Raw genomic sequence first — 22,034 nt, 5'->3', positions numbered from 1 at the left:
CAGAAAGTAAAAAAAAAAATTGGAAAAATCTTTCTTTTCCATCATTTAACTTGTGATAGATGTCCCATGGCTGCTGCATTGCCTTTAAAGTAAGTTCAATGTAAAATTAAATTCTCTTTTCTTTCATCTGATAATTCAAAATGCCAGTGTAAAAAAATATTTAGTAAACAGCCAATGTAATATTTGTTTGTTACATACTGTTCAGTATGATATAGTGATGGAGTGGTGTGTGGTTACCATTCTTCTTGATATCTGCCAGTAGTATATTGTGAATTCAGCAGAAACTGTCACACTGATATGTAAGCAAAAAAAAATGAAAACATGCGGATGATAGAGTAAGACAAAGTAATGACACTGTAAATAGAAATTTGCATAATATGATGGGGATGAAAACAACAATTTGCAACATTGTAGATTATATTGTTGTAAGTTTACACAGCATCGGTAGTAAACATAGAAACATGACGGCAGTGTAGCGACCCCAGGGTCTCCACTAGATGGCCCTAGTTCCCAGCCCTTGGGTTAGACAGCCGTAGAGGGGCATACAATTCTAAACAGCACTTCCCCTGTTTGCTGAAATAAAGAGGAAGTGATTCACAAAGGGGGGTGGGGGCTAGGACAGAGTAGTTGGTAGGCAGTGTATATTCTGCCTAACTAACCAAGAGTGAGGCACTGCCTGCCAGTTCCCTTGTCAGGATTAGAGAGAGATAGACTGATTTTTTTTCCCTTTATCTGAGTTATTTTTATGGTGAAGACCTGTACCTTGTTGGCAGGCTGTTTTCCCCTGTCCAGGAGGTCAAGAGGAAGCCGTATACTTCTTTGTCCAAGCCAAGAGGAGATTGCAGTGACCATTCAAGGTGAAGAGAAAAGTTTTCCTGTTTTATCTGCCTTGATTTTGGGAAGGAAGATTTTTTTTTTCTGTCCCCTTCCTCACCCCAGAGCTGGAGGCTTTAAGAACTGTTTCCAGTAAGTGGCCTTTCCTTCTGGAAGGTCTGCATTCATTTCAGTTTAAGAAGAACTCAAGGGAGAGAAGAGGATTGGAGGTCATCTGGAGACCCCCAAAGGAGTTTCTACCCTGGCGACACAGGACACGGCCAGTTTGGAGTTCAGAGGTACCATGGACCTCAGGTACTGTGGGGAAAAGGGACATCCACAGCTAGGACACCTTGCCTCTTTGGGGCACTTATCAGTCTACCCCATGGAGGATAAAAGAGTCTCAAGACCCTACACTGAGGGACTGAGACTGTCAAAGGGTACTCTCAGACAATGATAAGACCTGGATGTATCTGGACATTATATTATTTATGCACCTTAATTATTTAGCAATAAATCACAGTCAATGTTTATTTGAATACCCATCCAGAGAATCCATCCTGATTCATCAGTGTACCTATCCCATATCTATCCATAATAACACACAAAGTAGGGATTCCACCCAGGCCTGGGTCTTGAAAGATGTCCTTCCCCCCAAGAGACAAGAACCCGCTTCCCAGGGTAGCAAGGACTAGTGACTGTGAGAGATTTAGCCCCACAGCAGAAAAAGGCCATCTAGTTGTTAAGGAGTATGTGGGCTTAGTAATCTGGACTGCCCTAGAAGGAGAGGCAAGGCCATTGGAGTCCTGAAGCTGTAGAAGAACCCAGGGAGAAGCATGAGACAGGAACACTGAAACTGGACACAAACAGGACACATAAAACTGTACCGTAGTACAAGAAGGGTTATCAAGCAGCAGTATGATTTGCAGGCAAGAATATAGGAACACGGTTACAGGAAATCAGGAGTCACAGATAGTGCTTCTGTGGGGAAGACATCAAGAGGGTTGCTGGTCCAGCAAGGGTGTGTCAGGCTAGAGTTCTTTATTTAAAGCCCTCAGTTTGGGGCACACCTAATGCTAGTTAAATAGGGAGCCTTTAGGGGTGTGTCTGACACTCCAGGAAAAGAGAATACAAATACTAGAACTTCCTGGAGAACCAGTTGCCTCCACAGCTCTGTAGCAGGCCTGTGGCCTGGAATACCCATAGCTGCAGCTTCAAACCCCTTTAACCCTGACAGTAGTCTGCCCATCTGCACTACTATTTTAGCTTTACTTTTCCCATCACTCCTTCATAGATCTTGGTGTTTATCCCATGTTTTGATGAGTTAAGATAATGTTTTTGACCCCACCAACTCCACTGGCAGGCAGTTTCCTGTATCTACTATATTTTCTGTAAAAAAAAAATATTTCTTAAAATTACTCCTGATTCAAGGACTGGAGCTTCTGGATAGCCTGGCATGGAATCTTTGACTTGGCTGGTGCGGCCAGGAGTGGAGTCCACCCTGGAGCAGCTGGCTCGGCATGGAAAGGAGTTGTGGCAGGAACAGTTGGCTCAGTCTGCCGTGCAGATGTGGCAGGAACAGCCGGCTTGGCCTGCAGTAGAGTCATCAAAGGAGTAGCTGGATCAGCCTGGAATGCTGGAGTCCTCAACAGAGTCACTGGCTCGGCCAGGAAGGCCTTGGAGTTGCCTGAACAGCTGGCGCTGGACTTCCTGAAGCCAAAGTGGACTGGAATAGTGTCTTTGGAGCTGCTGTGGGAGAAGCAGCTTGGAGAGAAGTCTCGGATGTGACTGTGGGAGAAGCAGCCTGGAGGATGTTTGGAAACTGCTGCAGGTGCAGCCTGGAATGGAGTCTCTCTGCTCACTCAGTTAAAGAAAGAATTCAGATCTTTCTGGCAAGATCTACATAAGGGTACTCAACTTTTCTGAAACAGAACTAAGACTAATCAGTGTGATTAGAAATGACATTAGAAAAGAACAAAATGACACCTCAGAAACTATTGGTCCCTTAACAAACCACAATTAAAGGGAATTTCATAACCCTATAAGAATGCAAAACATTTGAAATTAAGATGATTGCCTGGATAAAATTCTCTGGGTATTGCTAAATATCAGCGATAGCTAAGATTAAACTCCACTCCGGATCGCCTCTGCTTTTGTCTGGGTAAGTTTTAACCAGGTAATGATTTACCTTGCTAAAGCTTATCCAGTAAGCAGCTGAGAATATTTAAAATCCCAGGTTTGTCTGGTTAAGGCTCAGACTTAGCCGGACAAACATTTTGAATAAGGACCTCAGATCTGTTGCGTTAGTCCAGCATATTATCTTCAAGTGGATTAACAAGGCAACACCACCACTTTACAGAAAATCCCTGAATACTAAATCTAGGTTTAGCCATTGCATAATTTTGGGATCCCAGGACATTTCAGCTGGCAGCCTCATTCAGTCAGCCCAGCTGTAAAGCTAGGAAATAGGAAGCGCTCATGGGGGGGGAATGATGTTAAACCATTTTTGCTGTGTAAACAAATCACAAAAGATCACAAATTCTTCATTAGCTCTAGCTTTGTCAGCAACACTTTTCTCAAAAGATCTTCAAAGGGCAAATGTTGACACATCCCCCACCCCAGTCAATAAAAGCAATTACACTTTTTTTTTCCCCTGCTGCTAGTGTTAAAATGTTGCAGCAGAACAGATTATTAACTAGAACAAGCAATATAATGAAATAAAATGTACAGATTAGGCAGATTTATGAGGAATCATGGAATGAGCATTGTGTACGTTTGTTTTTATTTTTTTATCTTTGATAGATATCTGCCTTTCAACAACCCAAAGGTCAAGCAATTTAGCTTGGTTTGCGTCAGCAGTTTATTTGGTTCTGGTTCATTTCACACAGCATCCGTTTGACTTGCTGGAATGCAAAGCCCCGGCTATTGAACGCAGCCATTTGGTGTGGATTTCTGAGATAAGCAAACTGTTCTTATCACTGAATGTCTGCTACAACTCTGGGATACCGCTGAGTTCAGAATTTCACTCAGACTGCAGGCAAACACATTACGTTATTTAGCCAAGTTCTAAGGGATTTGTTTCCTTATTAATGAGTTCATTTCTTTCTTTGGACCCGGCAGCCTTCCTCCTGCTTGTTTGGGCCTCCGGCTCAATGGGAACCAGGGCTGGGATCTGATTTCATTTGCAACTACCTGAAGGGTTTTCCCCCTATTTTATACCTCCCCTCCCAATTTTCTTTGGCCTAATCATTGCAGCGACGGCCTTTGGTTGGGTTCCATGTCCCAGGGCTCCTTCCAAAACTCTGCAGTAGCGTTCCAGAATAAGCTTGGTAAATTTGACCCCATGAGGGCCATATTCAGAGGCCTATAGTTGGATAGCTCACTCGTTATCTGGCTAAATGAATATTTGTGCACTTATCCTGCTAAATGTTGGCCAGATATCTTATTAACCAGCTAAAATGTTGCCAGATAACGTAGGGGCATTGCGGAGGCATTTCAGGGGGTAGTTTCGTTAGCTGAATAAGTTATCTGGCTAACTCTGACATTCAGGTGACTTATCCGGCTAAGTCTGGTCATGCCATAGAGCTGCCCTAAAGGAAGCCAGATAAACGTATCCGGCTGACTTTAAAGATAGCCACCTGCATTCAGTAACGTGGCTGAACTATTGAATATACCTCCAAAGTTAGCCGGATAAGTATATCTGCCTGATGCAATAAAGTGTGCCCAGCCTAGCACATTAGGTTTATTCAAAGTTGAGCGTGCGTTATGGGCATGCAAGAATAGCGTCTGATGTAGTAAGGAGAGTAGCATGTCCAAAACACGTGCCTGATAATGCCCAACACATGTAAATTCCATGTAGATGAAGGCATTAGCAATTATCACCCGGTCCAGGAAAGCATGCCCAAAGACCGGGCACCCAGCACACAATTTTTAGCACAGGGAATTTAACTCCCAGTCAAAGGCTAATGAGAAACGTTAAAAACTATGATCCTCTGTGTTGCGATAAATGTGTCCTCCTTAGTATCATCCTGACGCTTGAATTTACTGCATGCGATGGAGAAAAATATATTTATATTGATTTGATCAAAAAGAAGCACACTTTTCTTATGACTGCACAATTTAGATGCCCGTAGCAATGGAGACTGGTAATAATACACTTCAGCAGTGAAATCAGCTCCTCAGAAAAATAATCAGAAAGAAGCGTAATCAAAACGGATGCTCGTATTGCGTACCCAATACAGTTGTGGGCACCCAATGCAATAAACTCCTTTGAGCACCAGAAACGCACAATTCTCCCTTAGCGCGCCCTTTTTTTAAGCTGCCCTGATTTCCCTCTCATTTAAACAGTGCATCAGGCGAACAGAGAATGTGGCTGCACTCACATTAGGAAAACAGACACTCAATATGCCCGTTTTGAGTACGCGTCTTATTGCATCGGCCTTGTCTGTGTTTAAGAAAGGAACATTATTAGCAGATGTGTATGTATAAGGACAATTTGAAAAAAATTCAACAGGGATTTTGATTTAAGTACTTGTTTCTTTAAAAGTCATTGGATTTAAAAGCTTTTCTGTCTTTCATTTGGCACAGACAATGAGAGATTACAGTATTTCTGTCTGTTCAAAGCCAATTTAACTATAATGTTTCTATAGTAAATGCTTTAAGATTATAATCTATGCAGCCAGAAATTAAGGAAATGTGATGATTTAAACTTAGTCTAAGATTGATGATTTAAACTTAGTTCTTAGTGGTCCAGATTAAAAAACCCCCAAAAAACCACGTACCTGGCCTTAGTCAATAAGGATTTTTTTTCCAGAGGCACAGAATGGGATAAAGTCCCTCTTGAGTTGGCCTGCTGGAGGAAGGAGCAGATCCCACTACTAAAATATAAGGGAGTGTTACAGGTCAGGCCAAAGGTAAAGGGACCTATGAACTAAGTATTTTTTTCACACAAGGAAAAAAAACCTTTTAGTATATCAGACCCAAATTTATTGTGCACCATAGATGATGGAGGTTCTCTGAGTTTTCCAATAGATACACATTACATAGAAACATAGAAATGACAGCGGGAAAAAGGAGCTGTGGTCCATCCAGTCTGCCCAGCAAGCTTCCCATGGTAGTATCTGTCACGCCGTGCAGGCTACCCCCATTTATCAGTCAGTTTTGCTTGATGTGCTTTGATTATGGACTTGGCTATAGAAGCAGTCCTGTGCTTTTTCCTTAATGTCTGAGCATCAGTACCCCAGACTGTAGAAAAGCCATGGCTCATGATGGTTGTCTCTGAATCCAAATTCCTCTTTCCTTCCACCCCGCCCCCCTCCTTTGAAACAGAGAGTGATGTTGCAGTTGTATCAAGAGCATCAAGGCTCATTGGTTAAGGGTAGTAATCCCATGCCTTCTGTTAAGCTCTATGCTGGTTACCCCCCATTCTTATCAGTTCCCCAGACCATAAAAGTCATGGCCCTCATTGGTTGCTGTCTAAATCCAATTCCTCTTTTCCCCTGCCATTGAAGCAGAGAGCAATGTTCAAGTTGCATCAGAAGTTTCAAGGCTTATTGGTTAAGGGTAGTAACTGCCACATCAGCTACTTTCTTCATTTCCTTTAGCACTTCTGTTGTGGAGTCTCAGTTTAGTGGACCCTTGGGCCGACCTGTCAGAGACTGGGAGAAGGAGTTCACTGTCTCTAGCAACCCTCAGGTCAGGAGGCAGATGTCAGGCAGGACGTGGATGGTGCTCTTCACCCTGGAAGCTGGTACTCCCCCGGGAGAAGCCCGTAGGAGCCCAGCCGCTGGGACTTAGGTGAGGTTTCACCCCTGGAAGCTGAAGCCCCCCCCCCCGGGAGGAGCCCGTAGGGGCCCAACCACTGGGACTTAGGTGAGTAGTGGAGCTTGAGACTGAGACAGGCAGGCAGGCTGGTACTGGAGGAACTGGAACCAGACAAGAACAGCGAGCAACGCTGTAATAAGAGACGGGAACTGGAACCAGGCAGGAACTGTAGCAGGCAGGCAAGATCCAGGCAGGTACTGTAGCAAGCAGGCAGGATCCAGGCAAGTACTGTAGCAAGCAGGCAGGAACCAGGCAAGTACTGTAGCAGGTAGTCAGGAGCCAGGCAAGTACTGTAGCAAGCAGGCAGGAACGGAGCGAGTTCCAAGGCAACCCACTCTGGGGCACGGAGCAACTGGGAACCGGATGGTAACCCTGTTGCAAGGCAAAGACAGAAGGTCCGCGGCCGACTTATCAAGGCTGCGGCGTCTGACGTCAGGAATTGGGCGGAGTCACCACTGGCGGGAAACGGCCTAGAAAAGTGTCCAAGTGGCGTGCACGCGCCTAGAGACAGGGCGTCCACAGGAGGCTTCCCGGTGGCACGGACCCCGCGGGGATGACGCCGAACAGGCCGCAAACCAATCCAGCAGAAGCGGGAACAGGTCCAGGAACATGGAGGTAAGGGTCTGGTCGCGGTGCTCGCGGCCAGAACTGTAACACTTGTCCATACAAGCAGTCCTGTGCCTTTTCCCTTATGTCTGCGTAACAGTATCCCAGACCATGGAAGTCGGAGCCCTCGGTTGTCGTCTGAATCCAATTCCTCTTTTTTCCCCTGCCGTCTAAGCAGGGAGCAATGTTACAGTTGCATTGAAAGCATCGAAGCAAATTGGTTAAGGATATTAATCCCCATAATGTCTGTTAAGGTTTGTAACTGCCGTAGCAAGTTATCCCCCTGCACGCTTATCTCATTTCCTTCCTCTAGCCTTTAGAAATCCACAGCGTTTGTCCCACACTCCTTTGAATTCTTTGACTGTTTTCTTCACCACCACCTCCTTTGGAAGGGCATTCCAGACCTCCACCACCCTCTCTGTGAAGAAACATTTCCTGTCATTGGTTCTGAGTTGTCTCCCCTGGAGTTTCATTTCATGACTCCTAGTTCTATTGTTTTCTTTACAGTGGAAAAGGTTGGAGGTCCATACATCATTGAAACCTTTTAGGTATCTGAAGGTCTGTATCATATCTCCCCTGCACCTCCTTTGTTCCAGGGTATACATCTTCATATCCTTCAGCCTCTCCTCATAGGTCTTCCAATACAGACTCCACATCATTTTCGTCACCTTTTTCTGGACCGCCTACATCCTGTCTCTATCCTTTTTGAGATATGGGCTCCAGAACAGAACACAATACTCCAGGTGAAACCTCACTAAGGACCTGGACAAGGGCATTATCACCTCATTTTTCTTGCTGGTTATTCCTCTCTCTATGCAGCCCAGTATTCTTCTGGCTTTATCTCTAGCTTTGTCACATTGCTTCATCATCTTCAGACACTGTCACCCCAAGACCCCTCTCTTGGTCCGTACACATCAGTCTTTCAGCCCCCATCATATACAGCTCTTTTGGATTGCCACATTTTAGATGTATATCTCTGCACTTCTTGGTATTGAATCCAAGCTGCAAAATATTTGACCACTCTTCAAGCTTTCTTAAATTACTTTTAATTCTCTTTACTCCTTCAGGTGTGTCCACTGTGTTGCAGATCTTAGTATCATGTGCAAGTAGACAAACTTTACCTTCTATCCCTTCTGCAACATCGCTCACAAAGATATTGAACAGAACCAGTCCCAACACCGATCCCTGTGACACTCCGCTTAATATGGCTCTCTCTTCAGAGTAGCTTCCATTTAGCATTACAAGCTGTCTCCCATCATCAGTCTATCACACCACCACTTTGGCCCTCATTCCCAAGCTTCTCAATTTATTCACAAACCTCCTATGCGGGACCGTATCAAAATCTTTGCTGAAATCCATGTAGATCACGTTGAGTGCTCTTCCTCAATCCAGTTCTCTAGGCACCCAATCAAAAAAATCAGTCAGATTTGTCTGACAGGACCTTCCCCTGGTGAATCCATGCTGCCTTGCGTCCAGCAACCATTGTAGATTGTAGATAGTTCATTGTAGTTCATTGTAGATTGTAGATAGTTCATTATCTTTTCCTTCAGCAGCATCTCCATTAATTTTCATACCACTGAAGTGAGGCTAACTGGCCTGTAGTTTTCAGCCTCCTCTCTGCTACCACTCTTGAGAAGTGGGACCACCACCGCTCTTCTCCAGTCTCATGGCACCACTCCTATTTCCAGGAATCTATTCGAGAGGTCTTTCAGTAGACCTACCAGCACATGTCTGAGCTCCCTCAGAATCCTAGGGTATACCTCATCCAGCCCCATGGCCTTGTCCACTTTCAGTTTGCCTAGCTCTTCCCATATATTAGGTTCCGTAAATGGAGTTTCACCTACCCCACCCCCAAGTTCTTCTTTAGTGAGCACTGAACTGAAGTATTTGTTTAATATTTCTGCCATTTCTTTATTTCTCTCCACGCATTGTTCCTCGTCACCTTTCAATTTCACTATACCACTTCCGACCTTCTTTCTTTCTCTGATATATCTGAAAAATGTTTTGTCACCTTGCTTTACTTCTTTGGCAGTCCTTTCTTCTGCTTGACCTTTTGCTTTCCTGATTTCTTTCTTTGTCTCTCTCAGTTTCACTAGGCATTCTTCACTGTGTTCCTCTTTTTGGGATCTTTTATACCTCTTGAACACTGTTCTTTTTGCTTTTATTTTTTCAGCCACTTCCTTTCAGAACCAGATGGGTTTGTTTTTCCTTTTACTTTTGTTTACTTTTCTGACATATAGATTTGTTGCCTTTGTAGTACCTCCTTTCAGTTTGGCTCACTGTTGTTCCACCTCGCCCATTTTCTCCCAGTTTTCCAGTTCTTCCTCTAGGACCATTCCCATTTTGATAAAGTCTGTAATTGTGAAATTCAAAATGCGGGTCTTTGTGTGTCTTCTCTGTATCCTGTTTGCAATATCAAACCATACCATCTGATGATCACTTGTGCTTAGCTGGGCACCAACTTGGACATTTGAGACATTATCCCCATTTGTGAGCACCAGGTCAATTATCACACCCTCCTTCGTGGGTTCCATTACCATTTGTTTGAACAGAGCCCCTTGAAAAGCATCCACTATCTCTCTACTTCTTGTAGCTTCCACAGATGTGATACTCCAGTCCACATCTGGTACATTCAAAGCTCCAACTAGCAACATTTCTTTCTTCTTTCTCACCTTTCAGATTTCTTCGACCGGATCTCTGTCCAGTTCTTCTGTTTGAGTCAGAGACTTGTAGACCACACTGTTGTAAATCTTGGGTTTTTTTAGGACAGCCCATAATGCTTCTTCCCTACCCTGTGTCTTTGCCTTTCACTTGCTTGGATATTGTTTCTGACATAAAGAGCTACTCCTCCACTTTTTCTGTATTCTCTGTCCTTCCTAAACAAGTTATAGCCAGCGATGGCTGTATCCCAATCATGAGACTCAGTGAACCATGTGTCTGTAACAGTAATGATGTCCAAATCTGCTTCCACAATTAGAGCATGCAGGTCTGGGATTTTATTGCCCAGACTACGGACATTTGGGATTATAGCTTTCCAGCTTCTCTCCTTCGACATCTTTTCCACCCTATTCAGCTGATTTTTGTTAATGCCTTCAACCACCTTTTGGAGATGTTGGGGGTGACATTTCAATTTCCTTTTGCCACCCCATCCTCTAGTTTAAATGCCTTATGGTATATGATTTGAATTTTTAATTTACGATTCTTTTCCTTTTTATCTAGAAGACTAGATAATATGTAACAATTTTTCAGTTGGTGTAAAGTGATAAAACATTCTATCTTAGATCAACTGGAATGTCACAAAGTGTACTCTGAATTAATTTTCATAAAAACTAGCAGAAAATGAGCATTACCTGACAGCTCTAATGTGAGAAGTATATCACGCTTTAATACCAGCCATACTATAATAGTGAGCTGCAGAATGCATTTCATTTCATTTATTATGTTCTGTATTGCCTATCTGGTTACATGAACTAGCCAAAGTGGTGAATAACATATTTAAAAATATTGACCCCTAAAAAGAGAATGAGGCTATATTGACACAGTTGTGAGAGGCAGCTAAATTTCCCTGGGCTAAACTGCCCAAAGTTAAAGGAGCGGTTAATGTGAGTGACTAGCCCCCTTGAGTCCAAATCAGGTCTTCCATGCCATCACCCACTCACCCCGAAGATAAGTTCAAGTCTCCAAGCTGCTCAACCTCCCAACTTCCATTCCTGAAGTGAAAGCTAGGACTCCGTACCTCTCAATTCCCACCCACCACAGACCATGCTTTGTTGTGCAGGTTAGAGTATTATTAGCCATATTTACACATTTGGATCCACTGACACTCTGACTTGCATGCCAACACATGGTCTGGAGGTGGGTGAGGGGGCCTGGATCCCTTATTTTTACTTGGGAGGGTACAAGATGTGGTAGGCAGCAGGTCTGAGGGTCTTGGAGGCCCACATTTGTTGTCTGCCTATATGGGGGGTTTTTTCTGTGTGTGAGAGTGCTGAGTTTCCTACTGTTGAATGCTTCAGAGCTGAAGCAAATAACTATTTCAGAGAGTGTGCAGTTGAGGTGGTGTGGTACTGCAAGTCTGGGGAGTCATTTTTGTTTTTTTGCCTTTAGTTCATGCTGATAACATGGTCCTACTATGCTTATTGAAATTTCTCCACATTTTTTATAGACAACCAACATCATCCATGTGACTTTGCATGTCTGACAGGCTAATACATAGGAAAATGAGGCAGCTAATGTCTTCTGCAGCTTGAACCAAGAAAAGCCTAAAATTCTCCATTATACAGATTCAGATAACTCTATTGGCATGGCAATTTTACATGAGTTGCCAAAGTAGTATACAAGAATAGTAACTTATTTCAACTCAGCGCGCAGGCGCTCTTTCACACATGTGCATTGGCGCGCTCCCAGATATGCGGCCATTTTATAACGTACATGCATATATGCACACATGTTATAAAATTGCCTGTCTGCATGCACATGTGCACCCAATTTTTAGTGGGGGCATGCATGGACGTGCAAATCCTGCTTCTACCGCACGAATCAGGGGATTGCCAGATTTATCAGTTAGTCCACCAATTCACCCAGTTATCAGACATGTCCTCCAAACCCCCCCCCCCCCCCTAGTTTAATAGCCTTCACTCCTCCCAGTTACCCCAGACCCTTAAATCTCCAGTTCTGGCTAGTTTTTTTTTTTTTTAACTTACATCTCCGTAGCAGAAGTAAGCTTATGTGCCACTAGACCTGGTTGGATGCCCAGGTGCATAAGTATTTACAAGCACATCTCTTGGCCACACCCAAAATGCCCATTCCCCGCCCAGACCACGCCCAGTCCATGTCCCTTTTGAAAACTTTTGAGATTGGCGCACAACTGGAGATAGGCGCACATCTGGGCAGCTTTTAAAATTCACCTTAAGAGGAAGAAAGGGAAAAACTTACAAAATAATAGTGGATTAAAATGGCAGGTTACGGAAAGTAGAACTACAGGGACAAAGCTCAGGTTTTGCTGTTGGTCCATATTGTCCCTGCTCAGGTTTCATTTTTGGCCTGGTGACAGGATACCACATATTTTGCTGCTTTAACTGCTTATACCTCTGCTATCATTCAATTCATCGCTATTCAGCCTCCCGCACGAGCACTGTAGCTTTGAACAATAATGTTTTCTACATTTGTCAGCTGTTTGCCGGCAGCATCCTTTCAAGTCTCACATTGGGTTACTGGAGTCCCCTAGTTGCATGACTGATGTACTTCAGCTACTTTTTTCTAGAAGCAGCCAAGATGACACATTGGAGCAGACTGTGGTGGAGATAATCAAAATGCACCACCATGGGATAATTATTCAACCCAACGAATCAGCTCTTTATGGTGCTGCAAAAAGCAATGCATATTCTACGCTACAGTATCAAACTGAGAAGTAATAACCACCCTAAATCTCGTAAGGAAGGAAAAAATGAAATTGCCCAATTCATTCCTAACCTATAGGGATCTTCATTTTCAGTTTTTATTTTATTTTTCCCAGGAATTTATCAGTGTTTATTATAACTAGAACAGGAGAACTTCAGTGGATAAAACTGAGCCACTTTTTCCACTGCTTTTTCTCCCAGTTTTGTCTGTTATAATAAATACTGATAAATTCCAGGGGAAAATCAAATAACTGAAAATTATTAACCTATAATAACCTACTGTGAGAAATCAGCATACGGTATTTCTGGGAGGCACAAATCTGGAACCACTTTTGAGTTTAATGTCTGGAATTTTTCTGCACAGCACATTGCAGTGATTTCCCCTGTTTCCCAGGGTCACCCATAAGAATGATATTCTTTGAAGCGGTCTGCTTCCGAACATAATCCAGGCTGCTATTGATAATTACAGTTCTAAGAGTAATAAAGATCAACTTGTGCTGTTCCCTTCTGAGACAGAGAATATCTTAAAGGAGAACATGCCACAGAATGTGGGACAGACCATCTGGCTCAACCAGCAAACAAATATGTGATGCCCTACACATTGAGCCCTTCAAAACGATAGAGGGATGTAGCCTATTGTTCTGGTCAAGCTCCATGTGGCAGCTTTAATAAAGCTCTTAGATTTTACATTAGTCTGAGCGACGAATAATAAATGTTGTTCCATTGATGAGAAAGCAAATATGAGGATAAGGTTGCTAGAGAAAGCATTCTTGTTAATCATAGTAATAAACATTACAGTCCACATGGCACCTAAAAGGCAGGCATGGTAGCATTAAGAACACTGCGATAATGGAATTACACTGATGAGAACTTATTATTATGGAATTACATAGCATTCTGCATGAACTAGAAATAACATATGGAACGATCATGGAATATTCTATAAATCATTTTGTAGTAGCTGCACAGTGCCTCAAGGCATTGCTTTCCTCATAAGTTACAAGGATCTCTTTAGGAGGTTAATAATGAGTAAAGAACTTATAAGGGTCGAAAAACCTTTAATATATTTTAGGGGTGTGCATCGATAAAATTTTCATTTCACCACCCCCCCCCCCCTTTTTTGTTCTTTTTGTTTCATTAAGATTTCTTTCATTTTTAAAAAAATTTAATTTAAAGGTGAATTTTAAAAGCCCAGCGCACGCCAAAACCAGAAGATACACGAATATGTCAGGCCGGCATGCGTCAAGAGGATTTTAAAAGGCACTCGCATACAAGTGTACTTGCTACGCGCATACATGAAATGTTCCAAAAAAGGGGCGGGGAATGGGTGTGGTATGGGCACGGGCGTTCCTGGATTTCACCTTGAAATTTACATATAAATTCTTATGTGCACAGGCACACGCCAGTGTCTCCTACTGAGTAATTTCTGCTATGGGTGGCATGTAAGAGGTAAAACAGAACAGATCGGCAGATCAGTGGAGTTTTAAAGGTAGCGGCAAAAAGGGAAGAAGGAAGGCTATTCGACTAGGGGAGTTTGGAAGTCCTATCCCTTAGCTGGACGAACTGGGAACATACTGGGAAAACTGGAAATGGCATCACCGCACGTGTCTACTAAAATACTCCTACTTACACAGTAGAAGTGGCATTTGCACGCATAGAGGTAGATCTTCAAAACATACGCGCATGCGTACTTTTGTTCGCGCCACCGTCGCGAACAAAAGTACACCAGATTTTATAAGATACGCGCGTATCTTATAAAATTCGGGGTCGGCGTGCGCAAGGCTGCGCAAAATCGGCAGCCAGTGCGCGCCGAGCCGCGCAGCCTGCCTCCATTCCCTCCGAGGCCGCTCCGAAATTGGAGCGGCCTCGGAATGAACTTTCCTTCCGCATCCCCCCACCTTCCCCTCCCTTCCCCTATCTACCCCACCCCCCAGCCCTACCTAAATCCCCCCCCCTACCTTTGTTGGGCAAGTTACGCCTGCTTCAAGCAGGCGTAACTTGCGCACGCCGCCCCGGCATCCCCCGGCACAGGCCGCAGTGCCGGGGGACTCGGGACCGCCCTCCCGGCCCGCCCCCGAACCGTCGCCACACCCCCGGACCCGCCCCAGACTGCCCCCTGACCCCGGCCATGCCCTCGGCCACGCCCCCTCCCACCCCTTTTACAAAGCCCCGGGACTTACGCGCGTCCCGGGGCTTTGCGCGCGCCGGCGGCCTATGCAAAACAGGTGTGCCGGCACACGAGTGCCCTGCGCGCGTAAATCCAGGAGGATTTACGCGCGCAGGGGTTTTAAAATCTACCCCATAGTCACATGTCCAGTTAAAATTGTGCACACTTGTGTACACAGCTAGTACATTTTATAACATGCACGCATATACATGCATATGTTATAAAATGGCTATGTCCCTGGGCATGGGCCAACGAGCATGTGTGCCTGCGCACCTGTTTAAAAGTTACCATTATTTTTGATTTAATGTGCACTAGTCTATTTCAGTTGTAATAGTATGCACTAACTCAAATAAGGGTGAAATTTAAAAGCGTTCCTCACACTAAAAGGCCCATATACGTGAGTATCTGGGCCATTCACAAGCAACAAATATTTTAAATGTCGCAAATCCCATGCATATATACATGGGCATGAATTAAAAAAAAGATAGGGGGTGGAGCTAGGGTGCATCAGGGCACATAAATTGGTATTTTAAATCCAGCAGCCATAATGCGTGACAGCTTATTTGCTACATATTTGTACTCCTAATGAAGTGAAAATCTGCAGAAATTACTCTTTAGGCCTAACACAACAGGGTGAGAGATCTGGGTCAACTAGAAGGAGTGCAGGCTGAAGAACCAGAGGGGTCTGGATGACCTTGAGATAGATTTGGCAAACTGGACTAAGTGGTAAAACTGGGAATGGCCTTCACACGAGCATGTTTTAAAATTTGCTTATGTACGTACGTTAAAGTCAAGAAATTCCTAAGGAAGGTACGCAAAGTACATTTTCTTGAGTAACACTTTAAAATTACGTGAGGTGGGTGTATTTTAAGCCATACATGAGTAACTTCACGCATGATTTAAAATTCCAGCATATGTCAGCTCGCACACCAATAGGCATGTCTATGGGCAACCTATGCACTTGTTTTAAAGTTACCATCTCTGTGCACACTAAATTGAAATAGTGTACACTAACAGGTGAATCTTCAAAGGAGTAATGTGTGTAAGTATAACTTACTATTATAGCAATTTTCAAAAGCCATTTATGCGCGTAAAGTGCACTTACACAGCTAAACCCTATGGACAATTTAATGGCATATATTGTAGCAATTTTCAAAAGCTTACGTACACAAATAAAGTGGATTTACAAGTGTAAAACCCAGTGTTATGCATGTTAATGCTTTTGAAAATCAGGCAGTTTATGAAAAATGAAAAAGAAATCTCATGAATTTTTTTAGCGTTTCAGTTTAGAAATGACATGAAATGAAATAGGCAATTTTGTTGATATTGTCTATGACAGTAACTGATACCAGCGTGTGGGCACACTTGTATGTATGATGCCGGCTCGCGCCAAAGGATGCAGCCATTTTATTTTGTACAAGTGTATATGCACGCATGTTATAAAATAGGCTGTATGTGCTACTACTGTATGTCCATACTATACCATAGGCTGTACGTTCATACTATTTTATATGGACGTGCACACAAATGCCGCCTCTACCACTTAAGTGGGAGGAATTTAGTAAACCCGCACGCTGACGCAATTACTAGTTTCCCCAGTTTGTTCCCAGTTCACCCAGTTAATGAATAGGACTTCCTAACCCCCTTAGTTAATTAGCCTCCCTTTTACCCTGTTAGCCCTTACCCTTAAACCCCCACTGACTAGCCTAGTTTTATTTGTTTTATGACGTACATGCCATCCATAGCAGAAGTAAAGTTAGGTGGTAGGGGACTCTGGAGCGCAGCGTGTAAGTATATACGTGCTGGTTTCAGTCATAAATCTTGGAATGCCCATGCACCACCAGACAATGCCCATGCCATGCCCCTGTTTCAGAAACAAAATTTTGTGTACGTGCTAAGAGATATGCGCATACGCGGGTGCCTTTTAAAATTCACATGGCATGCTCCGGCCCGACATCTGTGCGGATCTCCCAGCTTTGGCGTGCGCCGGGCTTTTAAAATTCACCCCGTAATCTTTAGAAACAAAAGCACAGCCCTGTTATAGTTCAGTTTTTCAGAGATCTGGTTCACATCGTTCAAAACCAGATTCAATTACAAAAAAAAAGTGTGAAAAGCATCAGACAGGTTAAGATAGCTGTAGTCAATCTGGTTTGTCATAGTCCATTCCCAGATAAGAATGCCTTAGCAATGATTTCTGTGGTCTGGGAAGGTAATAAGAAATTACTGAAAGACAACCCTGAGTGCAGCTGGGATCATGCCAGTATGATTTAGATCCTTCACAAGGTTGGCAGCTGATTTTTTTGGGAGATGATCTAAAGAAAAAGAAAGCAGCACAGTAGGAACCTGCGCCAGTGACTGAAGATGAACTATTCATTATTTTGATTTGGCAAAATATGATTTTTTGCAAAATGTCGAGCACAGGAATAATCGCCTCAAATGACATGATTGCTAAAAATAAAGCTGCGTTGTCAGGAAATGTTGAAGAACTTTTTCTGAGCAGTACATTTAAGTAGATTTGGTATAGCTTGCAGTGGTAAGTTATAACCATTAAGAAGCCAAGTGTCAAGAGTAGGAAGCTTAAACAAAGAACAAAATAAATCTAAGAAAGAATTTATGAAACAGTTTATACCTCTCCTACTTCGAGAGGTTTATTTTTTTTATCTTTATCTTCTGATCTTAGAAGTATGGCTAAATAAGGTATTGAAATATTGCAGTACAGCTGGATGAAAACTAAAGAAAGCAATTTCAAAAGTCTGGAACTTCCTGGACTAAGCAGTTCTGGCAGGAGACACTGAACAAAATCAAGCCAGCGTAGCCAAAATAAATTTGTAGAAATGACGATTGCAGATATGAGGTAACAGCGTGCTATACCTAGAGATATCAGACATTCCAGGAGAAAAAAAATCCCCACACAGTTGGGATTTGGTCATCCTGAACTGGTGGGGAGCACTCATGCCAAAAGTCATTTAGAGTCAGTTCTAAAACAATAGACAAGCATTTCTCGTTTCCACAGATTTTATTTTAATGGTGGCCTTGCACATTGCTTTTCTTGGAAATGCTAACCATCTGGTGGTAAGGCTCATCTTCTGTAATTTTCCTACTCCGGGGCCTCTTTCAAACTCTAATACCTCTCTGGGTAGAAGCAGGAGAAAGTATCAAAGTGATTACAGTGTGGCATTGGATTCACTGAGATGAAAGACAAGCGCTATGGCTTAAGGAGGAAAATGTTTACACCTGAAAGTTTTTAATGGAAAGCTCTCTTACATTCATCAAGGGCTTCGTTCACCCCATTTTTTTAGTAGCGTTCAGAGAATGTTGTAAATGGAGTTTGGATTTAGTTACTCACCTTTCCAATCCTGTGTTCAAGGCAAGTTACCATTCAGGTGGTTCCCTGTCTCAGAAAGCTTACAGTCTAAGGGGGCAACAATCATCACTGCCTATGTTGGCAGGGCAGGTACCAGACAAAACAACGCCCCAACCAAAAGTCGATTTCGGCATCCTCTTTCCCTCTCAGGCTCACATCTTTGCAGACTCATAGACTCAATCAAAAGGACAGTATGGCATCCCCCCCCCCTTCCCCCAAGCTTGGCTTGGCATCCAGGGAGGTCACCCTGTTTGCACGCCCCTTACAACAGCCCATGTGTTTATGTTGACTCTACAGATAAGTTTTTTTGCAGATTGTGCACCAACAATTTAGTTAACATGCATAGGGCTGGATTTTCCATCCTCGCAAAGAATGGTGAATCCCAGCGTTAACGGGGGGACGGGGGTGGACGAAGAGGGGGGGCGGGCCTGCGAAAGCCGGCAGCGATCGCACCACCACGGTGTTATCGCTGCCGGCTTTTGCACCCAGTAGCTCCACCGTGAAAGGTGGTGCTTTTGGGCGCACTACTGGCGGCGATAACGGTGCTTACCTTATCGCTGCCAGCGAAGATAGCGCCGCGTCCACCTCCTCGCCGCCCCGACTCCTCCCCTGCCCGCCCCAACTCCGCCCCCGGCAAGCTATCGCACGCGAAAAGTCCCTTTTCACATGCGATAGGCTTAGAAAATGACCCCCATAGTAACATAGTAGTGACAACAGAAAAAGACCAAATGGTCCTTCCAGTCTGCCCAGGAAGTTTCTTATGGTAGTAACTGCTGCTCCGTGCAGGTTACCCCCATGTGTCTGTTAAGTCCACTCGGGTTTTTGCTTTGATTTTTGCTTATGAAAAAAATGATCTGCAGCTGCTTTCTCTGTGGATAGTTTTTCCACTGTACACTATCGGGCAAATTTTAAATCACCTGCGCGTGCAAAATATGAAGGCCTTGCACGCATCGTGTGCATTTTAGAAGGGGCCCAGCTGTGTGCGTAACCTTCGTTATGCACACAAGAGCCGGGCCGAAGAAAAGGGGCGATCCGGGGGGGGCAGGGAGGGGTGGGGCTTGGGGTGCCAGTACAGCGGCCATTTACCGCTGTGCCGGGGAAGCGCACACAACTTGCTACTGCTCCCTTGGAGGAGCAACAGGTAAAATAAAAAAAACAGGGATAGATAGGATAGGGATAGGGGGAGGAGAGGAGAAGGGATGAGGAAGGGAGGTTAGAGTAGGGGGTAGGGAACTGGGGAAAGCTGCAATGTGTTGCTGCATGAAACTTGCAAAAATCTACCCCCCCTTGTGCGTGCTGCGTGCACATGCACACACAGATTGCAAAATCCGGCACGCATGTGCACGGCCCTCTGATTTTATAAAATCGGCGCGTCCATGTCCTAAAATCTACCCCCATGAGCCTAACTTTCAAACCTATCTGCAATACAGCATTTGTATATGTGAGTGGATGTGCAAAATTAATGCGAGTATTTTATTAATTGATGTTCCATTTTGGGGCTCCCTTGGGACTTTCCAAGACCCCTGCTGATAACCCAGGGCCTGGACCTATCCCTGCTGAGCTGAGCCAAGCCAAGCTCAGCCATGATCTCCTTTAGGATCTCCCCAATCCCTACTTTCTCCTTTCATGGGAGTTCCAAGTAAAGAAAGGGGCCGGATCAATGTCCACTTGCTTCTGCCCTGCCAGCATCCCTTTAAAAATGGCATTGACTGGCCCTGACATAGGTCTCTGAGCCTGCTGGTGCCATTTTGTTGTACAGTCGTGCAAATCTACGACTGTACAACAAAATGGTGCTAGCTGGTCTTGAGACCAGTGCCATTTTGATGTCACTATGATGCCAGTCTCAGGCCGGCACTGTTTTCTAAAGGACTTGAGTGGAGCTGGAGGAAGTGGACGTCACTCCTACTCCTGTTCCTTTGTCTAGCCAAGACTCACATGGATGGGGTAAGTGGGGACCAGGAAAGTCCCCAGTCCTAGCAGATATTTTGGGGGGTTGGAGTGGCCCAAGGAGGCCCCCATTTTGTCTCATTTTTTTAAAACATTAATTTTGGATCGGCAAACGAACCAAACCAAAATAAACATTAAATCAACCAATACCCAACCTCCCCCTCAAAATGAAAAAAATGAATTGAAATAAAATTGGGGGGCTGTACAACCCTGTGAAATACCCTGCCTGCACAAAATTAAATTAAGTACAAAAAATATGTTTTGACTGTAGCATGGATGGTACCACAAAACAAAATCATGCTATTTACCACTAGTCAACTTTGTTCACTCTGCCACCGTTGACTATCAACCCCACAGTAATAACATGTAATTCTTTATATAATTTTCACTTCCTCCACGTTTCTTTAGTTTAATAATTGAAAAACAACTGGTCAAAAGACTGCTTGAGAATCATGCATATAGGGGACAATTTTCAATAGCATATCGAGGTGCAAAGCCCATGGATAGTTTTGTACCTGTGCCCTGGCAGAGAATTTTCAAAGAAAACTACGTGTACAGATGCCTGCTGACAAAAGTATTTGCTGTCTTTGCGCTCTTCCTTTTCCTGCAGGCTGAGGAAGGTGGATGAGAGAGGGGAAGTGCAGGTGGAGAATTAAACAGTTCATTCTGCGCTCATAGTTTACTCCTCCAACCTAAACACATCCCCACCATCCCTCTTTGTAAGGTAGCTCAAAATAGGAGAGTTGTGATCCCTGCACCTTCTTAGAATTAGAATTCTTAGAAGGAAATTGCACTCCTTAGAATTTAATAATTCTAAGGAGTGCAATTTCCAGGAAGGCCAGTTTCCCATAGGTAGGTGCTAAGCTGAGCATGTGGCCCTGAAAAAGAGCTGACCTGTTTAACTCTGTCCTAATGTATGCACCATTTGGGCACAAAACATAGTCGTTACTTTTTACCAATTGGATCAGTGGAGCTCATTCTGTTGGGCAGAGCATACCTGTGCACCTAGGAAGATTTGCAAGTGAGTCATAAGACGAATCCTTACTGCATTATAATGTGGAATACAACAGTTATGTATTAGAATGAGTTGTGTCCTGTCTCTGTTGTCATTGCTTTTGTTTTGAAAGAACAGAATTTGATTCCAAAATGTAGTTAAAAGGAAACCTCTAAAGTTGTTGAGCAGAGCTGATACTGTATCAGGCTAACATATTTTATTTTGGTTGGCTGGCAGGGTAACTCCATTTCTATAATTAGTAGCGATGAGCCCTCATCCTATACGGGGTTCTTTGGGATTTGCAGTTTTGCTAGTTATGTTTAATAATTGGGTTGTCCTGCACTTTAATAGTTGTGCTGTCGGGCTTTCTTTTTTTTCACTGCAGACTTCCCTCTATCTTCAGATCACTGACTCTGTTTTTATTTTCTAGCAATATGAAAACTGGAGACCAAACCAACCAGACAGTTTCTTTTCATCCGGCGAAGACTGTGTTGTTATAATTTGGCATGAAGATGGGCAGTGGAATGATGTGCCGTGCAATTATCATCTCACGTATACCTGCAAAAAAGGAACAGGTATTAAAGAAAAGCATCTTTTAGCTTCACTTTTCAGTAATGATTGAATTGTGCTTAAGGAGAAGATATCAGTAGCACAAAGAACAAGGGCTTGATTATTTTATCGTCTGCTAGAAAATATCAATTTATTCCTATTTCATTCTGATTTTAATCTTGAGAATGTCCTACATAAAGCTTCATAGCAAACATAAATAAACTGGTTCAGATTATATTTGACTCCCCCTTAGACGTTTCCCACTTACACAGGAATATCCTAAGTTCCATGCGTATTTGCCAGTAAACACAAAACGACTTCAACCCAGGCCAATGCAAAAACATTTAAAGGTGAATTTTAAATGCCCGCCAT

The 22,034-nt window shown here is 43.6% G+C and overlaps 1 protein-coding gene across 1 annotated transcript in view; it reads left to right on the top strand.

The window, feature by feature from the left end:
• VCAN (versican) overlaps positions 1–22,034 on the top strand; it is a 298,710-nt gene that overhangs the window by 270,053 nt on the left and 6,623 nt on the right. The window contains exon 14 of the mRNA XM_029573809.1: positions 21,544–21,688. Within this exon, the coding sequence (XP_029429669.1) occupies positions 21,544–21,688 (145 nt within the window). The remainder of the gene's footprint in view (positions 1–21,543; positions 21,689–22,034) is intronic.

This window comes from Rhinatrema bivittatum, chromosome 1 (assembly GCF_901001135.1).
Source record: "Rhinatrema bivittatum chromosome 1, aRhiBiv1.1, whole genome shotgun sequence".
Lineage (NCBI taxonomy): Eukaryota > Metazoa > Chordata > Amphibia > Gymnophiona > Rhinatrematidae > Rhinatrema > Rhinatrema bivittatum.
Note: the sequence above shows the minus strand (reverse complement) of the source record. Positions and strands in the feature narration are given on the sequence as shown.